The sequence below is a fragment of the Melospiza melodia genome, chromosome 3 (assembly GCF_035770615.1).
Source record: "Melospiza melodia melodia isolate bMelMel2 chromosome 3, bMelMel2.pri, whole genome shotgun sequence".
NCBI lineage: Eukaryota > Metazoa > Chordata > Aves > Passeriformes > Passerellidae > Melospiza > Melospiza melodia.
This window is the reverse complement of record NC_086196.1, coordinates 59,609,412-59,629,616: the sequence shown is the minus strand read 5'-3', so window position 1 is coordinate 59,629,616 and position 20,205 is coordinate 59,609,412. Positions and strand designations below refer to the sequence as shown.

The window sequence follows — 20,205 nt, the reverse complement described above, 5'->3', positions numbered from 1 at the left end:
GCAAATTTCCCCAAACTCAAATTGTAAAGACTTGAGGGCATTGGACTTATTCTTCAAACAATTACCAGATTATAGTTATTGAAACTTCTCTGAAATTTCACTTCCACTTCACTGAGTGGAGAAAGCAGATGCAATGATACAAGTTTTCTCCCTTCCCTTTCACAGAGTGAGCTTTGTGTACATTCTTTGGGACAGCAATCTGCTAAGAAACACTGCCTCTTGGCAATTTTTTAGCAATCAGACTGGCCAATAACAATATAGTGTTTTAGCATGAATAGACAAGCTTGACAGAAAGATCTATCAGCTGTTCAGCCCACGCTGCTGTACAAATGAGAAAATGACTGGAATATTAATAGCCTTTAAACAGAAGTAATTACTCATTTTTGTAAGACTACTAGCAGGCAGAAAAAGATAGCTAGAATAGAGTATTATGAAAAATGTTTCATTTTTCTGGCTTTAACTGTGCATTTGAGGACAAAAGACCAAATCCACTTCTTAGACTTCTCTCCTTCCTTTCCCTGCTGAAAGGTATCTTACAGTTTTTACTTTGCAATGCGAATGTGGAAAAGGGAATGGATTTGATGCTTAACTACTGGAATCTCAATTTCAATTTTGCTATTTTATATCCTCTGTTTGGGATTTGTTAGGCTCTGCCAGTTTCGAAGCAAATGACATGCTAAATTTTTTTCAGACAAAATATTTTTGAAAGATTCATGCACATATCAATTCATGCACATCCTAGAAACATCTAAGGCCTTATCTCCTTGAATTCATCTGCTTGAATGACAGTACATGGAATTGAAGCTACATAGGCAATACATTTAAATAAAGCTTAGCTGCACAATTACATTGTGAAAAAGTCAATATTTTGATATTCCACATAAATTTATTCACAAATCACATTCCAATATTTATAAGCATCCTGAAATGTAGGATTTGCATTACATTTTCTATTCATCTGCTCATCTTATATTTTCAGTACTCTAAATGGACATGCAGCAAACTTTTTCTGAAGAAAAGTTAATGTATGCTGCTCAACTGGGCTACTGTCTATTTCAAAATAAGCAGAATATAGTTGTTCAGAATACCAGGATTTGCCTATCATCTACCAAAAGGCATTTTTCACTGCACCACAAAAACAGAACTAGAAAAAAAAGCAAAGAGTTTATGCCATGGTGTAACAGAGTTGTTTCATTACAGTTACCTGACTGTCATTTTAGCACCATTTCATGTCAGCTGAGTGGCTCCTTTCAGCAAACCATCTATCCAGTGGAAAAGAGGAGATACTCTCAGCCTATCCCTTCTTTGATATCTTAGTTTCACAAATGATGCTAAATGGAAACCTTTCCTGACCATATTTCTAAGAGGATTGCTCTCAAGAATGAAGTGTTTGTTGGCACAGCATCACTGCAATGCACGTCTGCCTTATTCACTGTGATTTATGATTTGTCATGCTGTTTTAATTGCAGAAATCTTGAACACTGCTCCCTCCCAAGATTAATTTCAAAAACCTATGAATCATCTGATACGATATTGTTCTTTGTAAGTGTAATTCTACCCATCTATTTGTCTGGAGAATTAATTCATATGCTTGCATTTTATTTCATCAGTAGCACCAAATAGAAAATAATTGTATAGACGTATGAATATTATCAAATAGGTAGATGTGCTAATATAGATACAACTTGACAGCTTTCTTAAGGTTACACAATGTCTTTCTTTCCTAAGATGGAAGTGCTCTAAGTACATGTTGAATGTTGTCTAGTCCAAGCACATCACTGCTCTTAGAAACTTTTGTATTGGCAGGAAAATCCCCATAAGAAAATTATTTTTAGACTACCCAAACAAATAGTTCTGCTACAGGGGAGGGTTTTAGTTCTGTAAAATTAAGTTTGACAACAAGAACAGACTGTTAAGGTCCCACTCTTTTGTTAGGCTAGAACATACCTGGCATGCTGATGGATGACTGTGATTGAGGTCCCACTGGGAAGATACTATGTCAACAGACTTTTCAGCCATATTAAGCAAATTCATCCAGCCTTGGAAAAGAGACAAATGGGATGGTGCACTGTCTGAATAGTTGATCCCTTCAGGAATATTTTCCACGAGAGCAACCCTGAGAATAGATAAGGAAAAAATAACCACTTAACAAAAGCACTTTTCTTTATTAGAAGGCTCCAAATTGTAAAGAACTTCAGCTTTTGGGCCTGGTGTTCAACATCTGCTCCCAGAGGCTCTCAGCAGTTTGCCACCCTGTAACTCTCTCTGAAGCATCTGACTGTCATGCTCCACACCTCCCAGAACAATGAAATGCAGAAGTGACCTACTGCGAATGCAGCAAAGCCAATCAAGCTTTCAAAGCTCTGCAAAATTAGCTTACACAGGGAAAAGGTAGTCAGTGGGAACCAGTCCTTAAGGTGAGCATAGGATGAGTGTAACAACCTCCTCTTGCTTTGCGGCTCTTATCTCTGAATATATTTTCTTCTCTCTAAGGAATTTGACAAGATGTACACTCCCTGGCATTCTCTTAGGTCTGCTTTTACAGCTGACATTTTATTACATGGACATCTCTAAATATGAATTCTCCCTTTCCAACTGCTCTAAGCTACCTGATTTTTCTGCTTTTGTTTACCTGTGTAAGGGTCTAACTGGGACCCAGTGGTTAAAAAAAGAATTATGACCTTTTAGTTTCTTGCTCTTTTTGGAAAGCTCTTTGATCTTACTGTCTACAGTATTCAAAACATTTTCAAATTAGAGTACACAAATTCATATGGATACAATCACACCCAGGAAGCCAAACAAGCATTGCAGCAAACAGCTCAAAACACACTCCTCTGCTTCAGGAGAATGAAATTATGCATTTCATTCAGCACCTCACTGCTAGATTTCCTTAAATGGCAAAAGGTAAAGCTTCTCTCTATACTCAGTAGAGGAATTTTAAAATTAAATAAAGTCAAACAAGTTCTTCAATTCTGTCTTTAGGTAAAGAGAATAAATTTTCATATAAATGCCTCAAACATCTGCCACTTCTACTGCGAATGATACAAACCAGATGTAGGAAAGCTGTAATAGGAACTCAGAGAACACTCCTCTCTTATATACAAGTACATCAAGCATTTCCACACTGGTTTTGTACTTGTCAATAGTGTTAATTATCAACTCCAGTAATATGAATAAAATTTGTAAACTTTAAGTAAATCATTATTACAAAATTCCAGGGTAAAAAAGATTCGTACATGTTTTGACTCTCAGATTAGTGCAGTATATACTATTAATTCAGTTCATCCTAGAGGGTTCACATGGCAACTTTTAGAGCTATTTCACAATATCAAGCATGTTTGTAAAGTGAACCCATTAAAAGACTGCAGATTGGTACTCTTAAGCAATGTTAAGAAAACCCAGCAAGAATTGTGATAAAGTAAACCCATGGTCATTATCACACTCAATTTCCTGGCCTGGCAAAAAATCCCACCACCCAAACCAGAACAGACACAACTCCTCCAGTATGTTCTCTTACCCTTCCAAATCTGTCAACAATGCAGGTATCACTAAGCTGCAATTACCAATGACACTCTCCACAACTTACTTTGAACACACTATTCTATTTATTAACATTTAACTTAGCTACATTGCAGTAATGGAGTTGGAAATCAGCAAACAAGCTGGAAAATGTTAAAAAAACAACTAGATTTTTAAATGTCTTTAAAGAATATTTTATTCTAAAACATTCCACCTACCTTGTTTACAAACTTTCTGAAATAAAAGTTTCAGTGCTCTAAAAATTAAGTGCCCTTTTTAAAACAATTAAAAATAAACTATTTTACTCTAACACTTTAGGTTAAGGCTAACTTTTGCCAAAAATCCTTACGTTTATAGAACATCATAAAACTTTGGTTAGATCCCTCAAAAGCCTGACTTGTTCTTTTTTAATAGTTTGAATTACAAATCATATCGCAGCTCTTAGCATGCCCATGTTTCCAGAACTTCTTTATGGAGAGTTGTAGGATGGCCACCTTCAAAGAGCAAGAAATTAAAGCTGAGACTACAAGGACACAAAACCACCCTCATAATCCAGTTGCAAACATCAGAAATGAATGCACCTCTTTCTGAAATCTTCCATCCCCAACTCAATCACATCTAGATACAGTAAAGAGTTATTTTGAATATGCCTCAAATACGTTCTTAATACCAAATAATTAAAAAAAATATGTCAAATGCAGTTCTGATTTAGCTAGAATTTAAAAGTGTGCATCACTCCCTTGAACAAGTAGTGACCAAAATTTTCCAGAGTTAGAATATTGCCTGACATACACAGCGTTTTCTATTGGAAGCCACACAAATCAATTACACAGGAGCCCACAAAACAACTGATAGGACTGAATCTGTCACAGTCACTTCCAGTGGTTTTAAGTAGTGTTTCCTACAGGCTGAACTGAACTTGTGTCTCACTGGAAAACATTAGCTTGACTTTCACTTCTCCTGTCTCTTTCTCTGGCAAGTTGAGAGCCCCCAAAAACCTAACCCTGCCTCAGAAGGGCTAAGATGATCTGGAGGTCATGTCCTTGTCAAAGGAGGGCCAATGCCAGCAGGTCGATCAGGACATTATCCAGTCAGGTTTTTGCATATTTCCAATATATTCAAACCCAAAACTCATCATATCTGAGATGACAGACCTGACCCAGACAAACATATACATGTTTATTTCTGACTTTACATTATTTAGGTGTGCACTGAGCTATAATGAAGGAAGAGTTGTGGGTCATTGCTGGTCACATACATTTTATTACAGATACCATCAAGATATTCATAAAAGTTTGGCTCTTCCTCATGTGTTAAAACTTTTTACTTTTTCAAAGAAAGTAACAACGAAAATTTACTGGGCAATAAGGAATTAAACTCCTCCTAAAAGGACCCTTGCCAAGGACAAGGTGCCTCTTGGCAAGGAAATTTGTCCTGACTATTGAAATAAACTTGCTCTTCACTGGAAGAACATCTCCCAACTGCTAAATCTGCGTAGCATTCACTAGGCTATGAGATCAGCACTAAATAACACAAATGACTGCACAGCTCTGCTATTGTATAATTTGAGTTTGGTTGTCCATTAGATGCCAAATGCATTCCAGTTAACAAAACTGCTATTCAGAAAAGACACTATCTGGTAATATTTTTCCTACTCTTACGTTTTACCAAATAGCAAGTACAGGGAAATGGTCACAGCACCAAGCCTGAGTCCAAGAAGGGTTTGGACAATGTTCTCAGGAACATGATGTGATTCCTGGGATGTCCTGTGCAGGGCCAGGAGCTGGACTCAATGTTCCTGATGGGGCCTTTCCAACTCACCATATTCTATGATTCTACTTTGCGTTCTTTAGCAAAAATGAAAGAAAAAAAAAAAAAAAAGAAAAAGATATTTTATCTAGCTAAGGGATTAGTTAAAATATTCTTTTCAGAGTGTAGATTTCTCTTTAATAATGAATTGATTCTGCCATAAACTTCCAATGTGAAAACCCAATACCAAGCTCAGAAGTAATACAAAAAGCCAAGCAGCAAGATTTTATACTAAGTGATTTTGCCTTTATAATATTCTCCTTTTGTCTGGCACAATAGCAAAGTTCCAGTGCTTAGTCAAGATGAGTTTCAGTAAAACTTCTGTGCAAAAATTTGAGTTTGCAAGCCCCAGTCCCATCAATAAAAGCTAAATTTAGCTTTCAGTTTTGTTCCAATATGACCCACAAAGAGGTTCTTCAAATGTGGTATTACAAAAACTTCCAGGAGAGAAGGTCACTCACAGACCTTGAGGAAAGTTAGACATAGTGACATAATTTATTCTGCAAAAATGGCATATTAACGAAGCAAAACATAAATGTACCATGGTGATTAAAACAGATTTTTGCTATCCTCAAAATCATTAGCATATAACCTTACACCTGTTGAATGAAGATCTCCTTTCCCGCTCTGATTCCCTGATGCTCTATTTCATCTGACAATGCCAACATAGGCTTGTGTCTTCAGTTTTATGGCTGAATATCCTCAAAACTACCTCAAACAGACTGAGAAAGTAATGTTACCCAATTTGTGTGAAGTTGGACAGAGAGACAAGGGTCAGAGTGAGATCCAAGCTCCTCTCAGCTGACAGAAATGGCGCAATAGAATGGTATTTAGTGCCTACCACAGAACAGACCATGACCTCAATAATAAGACTCTTCTGAGCTCAGCTATGGCTTGCATTTAGCAATTCCAAGTGAATTCTATACTTGGTTAAGGATTCTTGTTCATCTTTGACAGTTCTTTGGTCAGAAAGCAAGAAGGTTTGTTACTGATGTCACACCAATTTGCTCCTCAGAAGGAAACAGGGGTTCTTAATTTAGCACATGGGTTAATTAAAGTAGAGAGGGCTAGGATAGTGAAAATAGACAGATGCTATATGTCTGTCTCTTGAAAAAATCTGGGGCTATTCACAGAAATTTACAGTTCTGTCAGAAAATTTAGCTCTGAAAATTCACTAGTATAAATGAAACATTTTTTATGGTTCACACCATATTAAAACAACAAACTCTGGAACATTATTCACTCTGGTTTATCTCAATCCACAGCCATCCACTAAAGAAAACCCAGGACATGCACTTAAGCATCCCGATATCATCTGAATTTACTCACCATTAAAGCAAAGAAACTTAGTAAGAAAACACTGCAATAACTTGTATGAGGCAAAAAACCCCAAAAGATGAAAAAAGGCTTTGACATAAGGCTGCTCTATTTCAGACAAGGGAGACAAAAAAAAAAAAAAGGGAAGATCTTTGAGAAAGGTATGCGAGTTCTGCTCCTACACTATAGTCCTATTTAAAGATACCCTCTTGTGACCCCTTTTTCTTTCCTTCTTAACCCAGAAGCCCTGGAATTACCATCCCCTGGTCTGAAGGACCACATCTACTCACAGAGTTCCAGTTCCACTTATAACACCAGAATCTTAATGTTTATTATATCTACCATCTTTCTCTTATTCAATTAAAGCTTTCACCAGGTCTCTTTTAAACCCTCCACATCCTTCTTCATCACTTCTACCACTCTTCATCCCTTCTACCACTCTTCCCCCACAGATTTAATCATTAGCTGTCATCCTGGCTAAGATCACCTTCTCTCCCAACCACAGCTCCAGATCTTGATTCTGAAAGAGATTAAGAAATGCCCTTCTAGACAGGGTACAGTTACAATTTCAAAAACGTGAAACAAACACTGTTTTCTGGGTTCACAGAGAAAATATCTGAAAAAAATAGGAAGAGTATAGCACAACTGTATTTGGATACTCTACTTAAAGACAGTGGTAATGATTTGGAAGATCAACTGCAATAAGTCTGCTTTGAGACCAGAACTGAAGCATAAAGGTATCCAGTATATTTGGATAATTACATGGTATATCCAGTAAAGTAAAATCAAAGTTTGCATTGCATATAATATTTACTTTGTAATTAATTACATCTAATTCTTCCAGTATGGGAAGTTACAAAATGTGCTATCATATAGTTATGCTATGAATTTCAATTTTAAATAAAACGCATTTGACGCATTATAAGGAACTCAAGACAGAACATCAGAGCTAGAAGTGAAATGCAAAGCAGCTAAAATAGAATTTACAATGGGCTGTGAGCTCAAGCTCAGTGCTCAAAAGTACCTGGACTATTAGCATCTGAGAACACATCACAAGTTCTGTAACAGTCCTCTAACACTGACAGTCTCAACAGGTGAGGCACGCATGTGTGTGTTAGTATGCATTTGTATGTGTGCAAGTGCCTGAGCACATGCACACTATGAAAACTCTTTGATGGCATTTACTTGTCTGCTTTTTGAATTTTAGTCATGAAGACCTTGATGTCCAGAGACAAAATCTTGGGATGATGAATGCTTGGTTCAAGATTATTCTTTGAATTAGATCTGCGGTGAATGAGGATAAATTCATGTTTATGATATTACATTAAGTATATTTTTCTGCAGACATGCAAGGTACAAAGTTTCATTTGAACATTTCCAAGTATGTGGTAGAGCAGACTAGAGTGATGTTTAAAATAAAAGACTCTGCTGCCTCAAGCCAAAGAGGACACACTGCTTCTGGGTTTCTGCTCTGTGTCACAGGAACCAGTCAGTGACTCCTCACTCACACTGCTCACGTGGGCTAGCGTGGCACCAGGGCACCCTGACATAAGAAAGGGTCCCAGCACCTTACACCACAAAAATGACTGAACTCAGAAGACACAGGCTTGATCCTCTTAAACATGCAGCTGCAGAAAGTGGCTGTGGCACAAGAGTGAGAATAAAAAGCCTTGCCAACTTCAAGTATTCACTGAAGTCCAGCCTAAGCACACCAGTTAATTCCTGTAATTAGATGTTATACTCTCCCCTTCTACAGCTGCCTCTTCTTTGCACTTAGCTTCTTTTTTTTCTTACTGGTCCACAGAAGCAATTGAAGTATGATATCCATATTTCAAATCATATTTTAAACTTCTCACCACTTAGGCCTTTTTATATTGTTTGTAATCAACTTGAAGATCACTCTGTTACTGCTGTGCCCACATAATTGTTTTTGTGCCCACTCATCACGATGTCTGGAAGACAAATACAGCATGTGGACACGCACAGCACATCTATTAATCCTGGCGGATTTCATGTCCCGCATTCTTGCTTGATACAATATAGAAAATAAGATTTTCAGTCAGCACTTATGTCAGTGGAACAATATTGGTTTTTACCACTTAAAGATTAGATTCAATTCTGTAGCTCTATAGAACAAATAACTAGAAGCACTCCTGGAACACTTCTTCTCTTTGGATTGTCCCATGGATGTGCAAAAAGGATGATACCCTCCCTCTGATACCATCATCTTCAGAAGAACGTACAAATAATAAAATCCTTCTGTGATGAATAACACAGTAGCTGTGTTGTAACACACCGTAAGCACAGAAGTTTTAAAAGAAAGATCCACTATACAAATTCACCAGTCATCTAAGGTTTAAACCTGTGAATGATTTCTAATTAAACACATTTTAGGTGATAAAATGAAATTTTCACAGTTGCATTTCAGATGCAGCTTTCAGTTCCCAAAGGCAAAACTGCGTGCAAAAGAGGGAAAGAATTGACCAGATGTTTCACAATGTCACTTCACCCTACTAGGGACAGTATTTCCCTGGAGTCAAAGCAAATCTGAACCTTAGCTGATCTAGCCTGCCAAAATCATTTTAATACTGGAACCTAGATAGCAGTCATATAAAGTATCAAATGAAAAAGGAGCACAAGAAAGAATGAATAGCAAACATTAAAGGCCTTCATTTATGTTACTAACATGACTGATACTTGCCTCAGTTCAAAAAAACATATAAATAAAGTACAATGACCACAGAGCCTTAAGTAGCCTTAGGACTTTTCATATGGTTTGTGCAGACTTAGGACTTCTTGTGAATTATGTAGAACAGTCCACTCAATACTTATCTTTTCCCTACACTTTTACATATCCAGGTGCATACCAAAATAATCCTTACCAACTGCCCCTTGCTCTCTAAATGTTGACACAAAGATGTAGAAATACAATTGTTGTAAAAGAAGTTTTTCACAGGTCCTGAAAATACAAATCTCAGAAAAATTTATCCTCTTTTATACCTTCTGTAACCATTTATATATATACAGATCAAACAGATAAAGACCTAGTATGTCAGAACATAGAAATATTTTATGGAATAATTATAAATATTGCATTGTTTATGGCTTGGATAGAATTTTTTTTACACCAGCTAAGGAAAATTACATTATGAAGCTGAGCAGCCAAGCCATCAAAACAGAAGCAGCCATAGCTACATTTAATAAAGAGAAGTGTAAAAATATAATAAAGCTAAAACCTATATAATACAGATCTATTGTTGATCTTAAATTTCAATTCTGTATATAAATTAATGAAGAATAACATTACTCAATACCTGAAATTAACAACAGATTAACCACAGACTTAGTTAAGGCTGGTTTGACTGGAAAATCACTACACTATTCCAACACTACGCTTTATTGTCCTAGCTTTCCCATCCTCACCTATGAGAATCAGTGCCTTATCCCATGAGGGAAGAATTACTTGTTACAGTGATAACTAGTGCTGCAATAGTGACAACTACATTTGAATTTCTAAGACACAGAATGGATTTCCATTTTAGGAAACATTCAGATGTTGCATCTAATAATTTAACTTCAGGTGAATCTGGCAGGAACTGATGAGCACTTGATCGTTACTGTCTAAATCCAGCCTGTGTTGGCAGTTCTTGAAGCCCCACTGTGCTGTTTCATCAGTAATCAGAGCTGAAGCATACCACAACTTTCATACTTACCTAAAAGTTCAGCACAAAGATTAGTACATTTACTAAACACCATAATGAAAAGTGGAATGTTTGATAAGGCCACAAGAAATGTCAAAAAGACATTATTTGAACCAAACTGGCACAGCCATCATCACACTTTCCCCATGTTCTGATGGAATTTGACCTTTCAAAATTCATCAAATCAATGGAAAAGGCAGCATACACCACATTTCTGGATTCATGCTATTCTTCGGTTGCTGTCAGAGCTTTGATTTGCACCCTTTTAAAATGGAATAATGCCTATATTTTAATCAGAAAAAAAAAATTCTTAAGGTTCAAGTAAATCTTGTGTTCAAACAATTCTTATTTCACAATCTCATGTTTGAGTTACTCAAAATTTTTTTCAAATGAAACACCAAGGCACTTTTATATCAAAGAAAGCAACAGTATCTCTAGACACTAATCATTCATTTCAGAGCATGCTGTAGCTGAATTTCACATACAAGAAGGCACAATACAGAGGTCAAACACTGCAGTGCTCTGCTCATGGCTCTCTTTATGCACAACAGATACAAGCCTTGGGGATATGTGTGAAATCTATTTAATGGACGCAGACTAAGAACAGAAACTGCCATCTGTTCCTCGTATATATTTGGGCCTTCTGTAAGGCACTTCCATTAGGCTATTGTTAGACTATGACGAATCATGACAAGAAGCTCAAAAACTTGTCTCTGATACACCCCTGTCCTCATCATGTCTAAAATGTGCTACAAAACTCTTCAGCACCCTATCACGTGCCAGAACAACTTCCTTTCAGACTGGGATTTCACAACAGTGTTCAAAAACAACAGAGGGAAAACAGCTTGCATTTTGGTCTTATTAAAAAAATGCATCACCAACGAAGGCTGTCATATCAATTTTGCATATGACTGAAATTTATGTGGGGTCACAGCAGCACTTCAGGAGCTCAGATCTGCTCTATCAAACTTCAAGTAGCTTAACCAGCTTCTCTATGACTATTTCATTCTTTAGCTCCCAAATTTCTCATCAATTCCCTCATTTTTGTCCCCAGATGCTTATTCATTCCAGCTCCTTGTGGAGCACTTTCTGAGAGGGAACAAAGGCAATTTCTCTCATGGTTATCCTTCATTGTGATGATGTTTTATAAAATGAAATTTAAACTTTGTTGGTAAGTGCTCAAAATGCATCCCTTTGAATGAACTGTTCATTCTTGTGAGACTTTTTTCTTCTTATTCTTGAGAAAAGAAATGCTGGGAGGAAGCCAGAATGGAATCAGCAAAGTCCTTTTGTGGGGATCATTGGGTTTTCTAAAGACAATAGGTCTACTGTTGTATTTTTTTCCTGGGCATTCTCTGCATTCAAAAAGCTTGCTCCAACCATGTGCCAGCTTTATTTTTTCCACCATCATTTGCTCTAGATGTGCCCTGTTTTGAGCTCTACCACTCTCATGGCTCCTCCTCTCCTTGCCTCCCTCTGTGTATTAAACCCTAGATGACCTCCGTTGTTTTTGCTCCATCTAGTTAGACTTCCTCTCAATAAATTTCTTCCAAATTATTTAATTGGCAGAAAACATAATACTGTCACTAAATCTCCAGAACAGATCACAGAATCACAGAATCACAGAATTTCAAGACTGGAAGAGACCTATAAGATCATCTAGTCCAGCCGATGTTCTAACTGTTCAACTAGATCATGGCAGCAAGTGCCACATCCAGTCTTTTTTTGAATTCTTCAAGGGATGATGCCTCTACCACCTCACTGGGTAAATTATTCCAGTATCTGACCACTCTTTCTGTGCATTCTATTCTGTTTCTCCACCATATCTGATTTGTCCAGGTAGACTGAAAGCTCTTTTTAGTGGCACTTCTTTTTACTCAAGCAGTAGTGACAAAGTAGGATGAGTTTTTTGGCAAATTCCTAAGAATTACTACATTAGAAAGAAGCAGCAAGGCTCTCTGAAAAACTCTGCTTACAATAAACATTACAAGATACTTCACACAAGTTTAATCTGGCTGACTGTTTTGGGTGACAGGTTTTTGAGTATGGGTTTTTCTTTCATTTTGTTTTTTTTTAAGGAGGTTTGCAGATAACTTGGCAGCTTTCTAATTACAAGAAGCACAGTAGTAACAACTAAGACTTCTAGTTACTATTTCTAATGATAACTCTTTGGAAGTTTCCTGCAACTTTCCTTTAGTTGTAGCAAATACAAAACCAAATACATCGCTTTAAAAATGGAACCTGTGGACCATGTGTAGGACCTGAAGAAGTTATTCCAAATTCAAATGGAGAAGATTTCCTGGGTGACCAAGTCTCTCTCCTTGCTATTTTGGGCAATGTTTCATATGCTTTCATTCTTAAATTATCACAGAATTACAGAATATTCTGAGTTGTTTGGGACCCACAAGGACCATCAAGTGCAACACTTTAAGTGAATGGCCTCTACAGGGATTGACTCCGTGACCTTGGCATGCAGATAAGAAAAAGATAATAGGACAAGCAAGAGTTTTTACCACTGCTTGTCACACTGGAATATTTTTATCTTGCTGCTTTCCTAGGCAGAAACCTACCTCATTTGATATCCTTTTACCTGTTCTAGCTTCTATCCTCAATAACTGAGATCCCACTCTGTATTTCTCTCTCCTGTGCTATTTTCAAAGATAACAATAATTTCGCTTTTTAGCTTTCACCCTGCACAGCCAAGTGCTTTTAGCATCTTTCTCATTAAAGCAACTTTCCACTTCTAGAACCTTCTCCTACTAAGCCCGAGTTCCACCTTCTTGATTACTGATGGTCACTTACACACAATATTCCAGATTAAAACTTATTGATGCCTTTCAAAATGGCATTAAATACTTGGCACTTTTCTTGCCAGATATAAATAGCATTGCATCTACCTCTAAGCAATCCTATCTCTTTTTATTAATGTTTCCCTAAGGAATTGTTTCCCTTAGGCAGCATAAAGATGTAAAATCTAGTAAAATGTCAGATGGACTACTTCTTGGGAGTCACAAAAATTGAGCTGTTAACCAAAGTGGTACTTATATCCCCATGAGAAACCAAAAGATGAATTTTCAAATTCAACAATTTGAATAAAGTGTTTTTCTATTCTCAGTATGACAAAAGGGCATTTTTTGATCATTCTATTATTTTCTGCCTTCAGAAAAAAAATTATTTGTTGTTCAAATTTAATTCTAATGATCTCTGTAGGGAAATGTATCTTCAGGAGGCTCTACAGTCAGCTGCCATTCCCTACTATTGTCATTTCCTGCTTCTGCATGACTGCTGTAGTTTGTAAAGTTCAAAGAGAAAAATAAAGCAAAAAGATTTCGAAACTAAAGAAGTAACACAACTAAAGCCAGATGATGCTGAGATGTGTAACAGGCATAAGAAAAAAATCTTTCTACAGCCCTGTTTTAAAACTGTAAGCAACATGTTCCAATAAAACAGCTGACTCATGAAGTAGCTTTTCCTCCAAGTTGCTTCTGAGAATGTTTATTATTATTTTCATCTAATTCAAGATCAGACTAACCTCAGAACTTCAGGATTGATAAACTCCACAAAATATGAAACAGGAGACATGTTGTTAAGCAGGGACAACAAAAAGAAGGTAAAAATACAGACAATCTGTGAAGAACTACTTTGAGGTGTTAACCCAGTCCATGCAATAAGAAATTGCATGATGGGATCTGCAGGAAAAAAACCCCAAAACATTAAGAAATTGTGCTGAAAAGATCTGGGATTAATCCTTAACAGGAGATTACCGACTGCCAGAATTAGCTCCGTCATACTGAATTGCAGGGAAGGCAAACACTCCTCCAAGAATTCACATAAAAAGCTCACATGGCTATAAGGAAGAATACCACTGCAGAAGAGAATAATGAGCTCCAACTGGTAATCCAGCAAATAAAACAGCAGATAGGATTATTAAATAATTCAGGTTAGATGATACCCCTGGAGGTCATTCAGCCAACCTCCTGCTCAAAGCAGGTCCTCTTAGAACAGGGTGTTCATCATTTTGTCTGGTAAAGTTTTCCGAATCTCCAAGGATGGAGATTACACAATCCTCTCTGGGTGTATCTCTTTTGATATTTAACACTCTCACAATGGAGAAAAAATTAAATTTAAGAACAAGATCCTATGATAAAGGTTAATGTTTGCAGCAATTTCCAGCAACCCAAGAAATCAAGTAAGGCTCTTCATTCAATCCCAGTATATGAAAAGTCCAAGAATCTGTGTCAATAATAAAGTAAGATGCCTTGTTCTAATCCCCATTCTTGCTTTTCATCTGCAAATGAATGATTTTGTGCTTTTGCAGTATAAAGTGACTTTTCTATAACTCCAGACCATAAGATCACCTCTTGCCTTCTATGATATTATCCTGAACTCCCAAATTCTTCCAAAAAGTCACAATATTTCTCATCCTTATCCTTGAGCAAAAAATACGCTCATTAGAATATGAAATGGTACTGATAGTGAACTGTAAGACGTAGAGCAATGCAGTCCCCAGGCAGTGCAAAGAAGAGCTGCTTTATTGCAAAATCCAGGCCTTTTAAAGCAGTCAGGCCTTTATCAGTTACATAGCTTTAAATCATAACAAACATAATCTAACCAACTACCATACACCACAATGAGAACACATAATGGTTTTATAACTTGTTTTCTACCTCTCAGCTGAGTCACCTTCCCAGAGTCCTCTTCTACTTAGCTGAAGCAGCAGGCCTGAGCCATGATTGTACAATGGTAACAAGGGCCTTATTTTATAATTTTATAAGGCTTTACCTATATGCAACAGTGAGCATCACTGATTCTCAAAAGATGCTGCTGTATGTTCCCTGTTCATGATGTTACAGCAGCACTGCTGCCCTCCCTTGTGGTAATTTCCCACCCACCAAGAGGTTTGCTCAGATTAATACAGAGTACATCTACTACCTTACCTTGCTAAAGTAGTCAATTACCTTATCACTGGAAATACGTTAGTCTGGTAGAACCTACCTCATACAAAATAAAGGGAATTTTTAATCCCTCTTCCCAACATCTGCATTAAAGGATTGTATAACACTGAAGTAAAATTTACAGGCTGGGTTTTTTTTTTTAAAGCAGAAGATATGTTAACTTATAAACACTACCTGGGGAAGCATACATTTCAAGTAACCTATTCCAAAGAGACCAGACTTTCATCACAACAGATGAAAGAATTTTTCTTGACTTAATCATAAATTATAATGAGTAAATTATAATCAGTAAATTAAAGCAATACAGATGGGACGTAGAAAATTCACTTGCGACAGAGAATGAGATGTATGAAGCTGATTAATTAAATTATTACAGAACAAAACCAACTGTAAGACAAGAAAGGTTGATACATAAAACCAAAAATAAAGCTTATTTCAAAGGAACTTGAATAGGAACACTAACTAGCAAAGCAGAAATATTCCCTAACATACTCTAGTCCAGCATTTGTGTTTATAAATTAATTTGGACATTCACAACTAGAAATATCTACATAAAAATAGGTTCAAGATCAGAGGAACACAAAATGTCCTATTATTTTGCCTAATACAAAGTGATTAGATATGACAACATCTTACCTTGATTCAAAAAGAGAAAAAAACCTCCACATTTATTGGTTACTCATTACTCAGACTAATCCTTTCCCTATAAAAACCCCTCAGTATTATTTAACTTTGCCATTTCTGGTATTTTGTGGACCTAAAGTTTCTCAGTTAAGACAACTAAAGGCAAGTTCAGCAGGACTGCCTGCAGTACCCATATAGAATAAAGTACCACTTATTCTCTTCTTATTCTGTCTCTAATACTTCTCATAAGCTGTGTGCTGTAGTTTCTTCTAGTAAACAATTTATCCATGCTTACTCAAAGAATAAAGACTGACAAGTCTACATTGCTGAAATTTTACTTTTCCACTCTCAAATAGAAACATCTGATGAAAACTCAACATTTTGAGATAGGAATTGCCTTGCTCCATGTCAATCTTCTCAGGAGCTACATTCACTCTAGCATAATTCCTCTGGTGGATACTTTAGAGATACAATGACAGGTTATTACATCCAACATTCTCACAAGTTCAAGGCCATACACTGTCAGCTATAGATAGTGTCATTCCTGGTTTTGTGCAGTATCGAACACATCCTGGACAAGAATACATTGCATATTGACATATTAGGACTATGTCAAGATAGAAAGATAGATGAAAGGACAGATAAAAATAATAGGTTACAAATGGACTAATTTATTGTTCCTAGGCCTTACTGGTAAAAATACCTGGAGCCATAACAAATAACCTACAATTCAGAGCAGATGCCTACCCTGTCACACAATCTTTTGAAGATACTTTCCCAGTCTCCCACTATGGAAGATGATGTTTTAGAAAGAGGATATTGTTCTGAAGACTTCAGATCTCTGTTCCCAAACCCAGAGAAAACTCAGGGCTGAGAAGGAGCAGGGGAGTTTTGTTTCTGTGAGGTGCTACTTCAGTTATAACTGATTATAAATTTTTTAATAATATCTGTCCTGAAGGAAGAATTTTGATGACACTCTTTAATCAAACTATGCATATCAAGGGAGATGCTATGGCAGGAAAAACATCTCAAAGCATGTCTCTGTCCCTTGGTCTCAGTGACTACCAATAAATAACACTAATTACTGATAACCTGCACAGCAGCTTCAAAACAAAGCCCTCCTTTCTGATGCTCCAAAGATAGAAATGGAGCCAAAACCACAGAGAACAAAAGACTCTAAAAAACTTTATAGGAATTGTGATGGGAGAAAGAAAAATGGTAACACAGTATCACCTCTTTGTCTCTCCTATTTGTCCATTGGCAAACAAAAACTTCTCACAAAAATGATAGGTTTCCTTCAGCCCTCCCAGGTGCAAGCCAACTGTTTATGGAAAATGTTCACAGATCCCTCATGTGTCCCTCACCTGAGGAGGCAGATGGTGGACTGTGATGAAGCAAAACAAATTAAAATCTAGGCTCCCTAAAGTGAATAACAAAATGCCTAACATTTCCTTTGGAACAGAACTTAGCACTAACTTCCTAATTTTAAATAAACTCCAGGAAATATACATAAAGAATTCTGTAGTAGTTCACTTTTCAAATCCATTAACTGTCTGTTTGATCTCATTAATAATCAACTTTAGTTAATTCTGGCCCAGCAATTTTATGTGCCTCATTATTTTATGTATACAAAAAAAAAGAATGAATAATTAGTATGTAGAAGGATTACAAATGTTCAGTTTGCAAGGAATTAAAGTTGCAAGTGAATGCTTTTAACAATCTAGTTTAAATGGTTATTGATAATCAAAAGCATTGTAGAAAAAAAAACAGTTGAGGCTGTGTAATATCTGCTGTAGGAGACAGGATCCACTTAGGAGCAGCCTCATCAGTGGGCCCACACACACAAAATTTAATAAATCACTCACTTTCTCTTTACACAGCTGTTCATTCGACAGGTCCTGTGACCTCTGCATTATTTCCTACCCACAGTTTCCACAGACAGCACAAAACACACCACAACCCACACACCTGGCTACATCCCTGATACAGTGATTAAAACACCCATCCAAAAGGGGAGAAGCAAAGAAAAGCTTACAGCTCAGCTCATCTGCTTTCCAGCTACTGCTCACTCTCTAAAGACAGGCATAAACATCCTCACCTGGTAAGGAGAGGTCATGAGCTCAGTGGTGTGAGCTCTGGTTGGTTTTATCTGAGCATATTTCCCAGATGAGTAATTGCCCAGACGAGTATTTTAATAGTGAAACCCAATTTTGCTGAAGGAAAAGATGGAGAACTCTGCTAAAAAGGCAGCAGTGTTAGAAATGCAGAGTACAAGAAATATTGCCTAGTTGGGATACATTTTTCATTAGAGCAATTTTTTAATAGATTAAACAAAAACAAAAAAACAACCAACAACATAGATTATACTCTGTGCTTAGCTCCTAATTTCTGCAAAGTTTGCATTTCAGTACACAAGGTGTGGTTTGGGATGTGGAACCAATGCCAGCCAGCTCCAAGATGCATCCAACACTAGGCAAGGCAATGGTGGTTACACCTCAGGATAACACAGTTAAGAAGGGGGGCAAAAACAAGTGCAAGAGGAATTGCAGCTGGGGAAAGGAGTGAGACTATGTGAGACAAATAGCCCAGCGGGCACTAGTGTCAGTGGAGATAAAGTGGGAGGAGGTGCTCCAGGCACCACAGGTGAGATTCCCCAGCCGCTGTCGCCCTGCAGCCCATGGAGGACCTTAGGGAAAAGCAGGTGGATGTGCCTGAAGGAGGTTGTTACCCTGTGGAGCTGGCTCCTTGCAGGACCTGTGAACCTGTGGAAAGAGGAGCTCCATGCTGGAACAGGTTTGCTGGCAGGACTTGTGACCCAACGGGACCCTCACTGGAGAAGGGGAAGAGTGTGAGGAGTGCTCCCCCTGAGGAAGAATGAGTGACAGAGATAATGTGGGATGAGCTGGCCACAGCCCTTTCCCACTCTCCAGCATCATTGGGATGAAGGAGGTAGGGAACCTGGGAGTGAAGGTGAGCCTGAGAACAAGAGAGAGGTGGGGGAAAGGCATTCTTAAATTTTGGGTTTGTTTCTCATTATCTTACTTTGATTTGATTAGCGATAAATCAAACTGATTCCCCCAAGTAGGGTCAGTTTTGCCCCTGGCAGTAACCAGTGAGTGATCTCTCCCTGTCCTTATTTTACCCATGAGTGTTACATTCTCATTCTCTCTTCCCCACCCAGCTGAAGAGACAAGTGATAAAGTATCCTTGGTGGGCACCTGGAATCCAGCCAAGGCCAACCCACCACTGTATATTGATTGTCTGGTCTCATTCTGGCATTATCAAATGGTGAAAAACTTCTTGGCCACAGGAGTAAAAACTTCAAAAAACAATACTGAAAGGAATATATTCTAATTCAGTTGAAAGAGTTGTTCAGGACAGGACTTATTCTTGTGTCTGGGGAAATTTATAAAAATATTCCACTGACTTGTTTTAAAGTATCATGACCAAGTCTTGGGTAATTAGGGTTTTACATGTTCTGAGTAGTGCAGAGATGAGAAATAAATAATTTACAATACTCCTTTGACTGGACAGCTTTTATCCTATTTGCTCTCTCTCCCCCATTAGCTGTATTGACTGAATTCATCACAATTTTTATGGTGAATGCTTGTCAAAAGTTACATCTCTTTGCCAAAAAATGGTTTTGCCTTTTCTCCCCAGTTATGTTGCAACATACCTTCCTTTCCCAATTTTCTTTCTCAAATACACATTAATTCACCAACTCAGTTTCAGAAGTTTATGTTGGCACATTCTCACTGCTTTATTTGATTATCCAGGTTTTGAAAGTTCATTCTAGAAATCTATCTATCCTGGGCAAAAAAATCTATCCTGGGCACTTGGATAATAACACAATCATTACTGTGACTTAGAGAACAGATATAAAAAATTTCAATTATTCTTATTTTATACTCTGTATATTTTTTCCTTCTATTTGGCTTCAAAGAGTAACTAGATTAATAAAATCACTGTTTTATTGGCCACTAGCTCCAATACAATCAGAAAAATACAATTTTTACTACAAGCCTATTTATAACAGAAAGGGGCTTTTTGGCACCTTACAAACATACACACAAAAATAGCTATCGGTCTATAACTGCATGTCTGGAAAATTACTAAATCTTTGAGAAACTACTTTGATCCCTGGAAGAACAAAGTTAAAGTAAATACAAAACTCAAAAAACAGGTCAACATGTAACTATTGTCTATTGATCAATAAGATCAATGAAAACTACAAAATTATAAATTCCAATGGAGGTTACTAAAAAAAAAAGCAGGGAAAG

The 20,205-nt window shown here is 37.1% G+C and overlaps 1 protein-coding gene across 4 annotated transcripts in view; it reads right to left on the bottom strand.

Annotated features, from left to right (window-relative positions):
• Window positions 1–20,205, bottom strand: part of PLD5 (phospholipase D family member 5) — a 169,903-nt gene that overhangs the window by 61,951 nt on the left and 87,747 nt on the right. For all 4 annotated transcript variants that reach the window (XM_063151942.1, XM_063151945.1, XM_063151943.1 and 1 more), the window contains one exon: window positions 1,948–2,116. In XM_063151942.1, coding sequence (XP_063008012.1) covers window positions 1,948–2,116 — 169 coding nt within the window. The remainder of the gene's footprint in view (window positions 1–1,947; window positions 2,117–20,205) is intronic.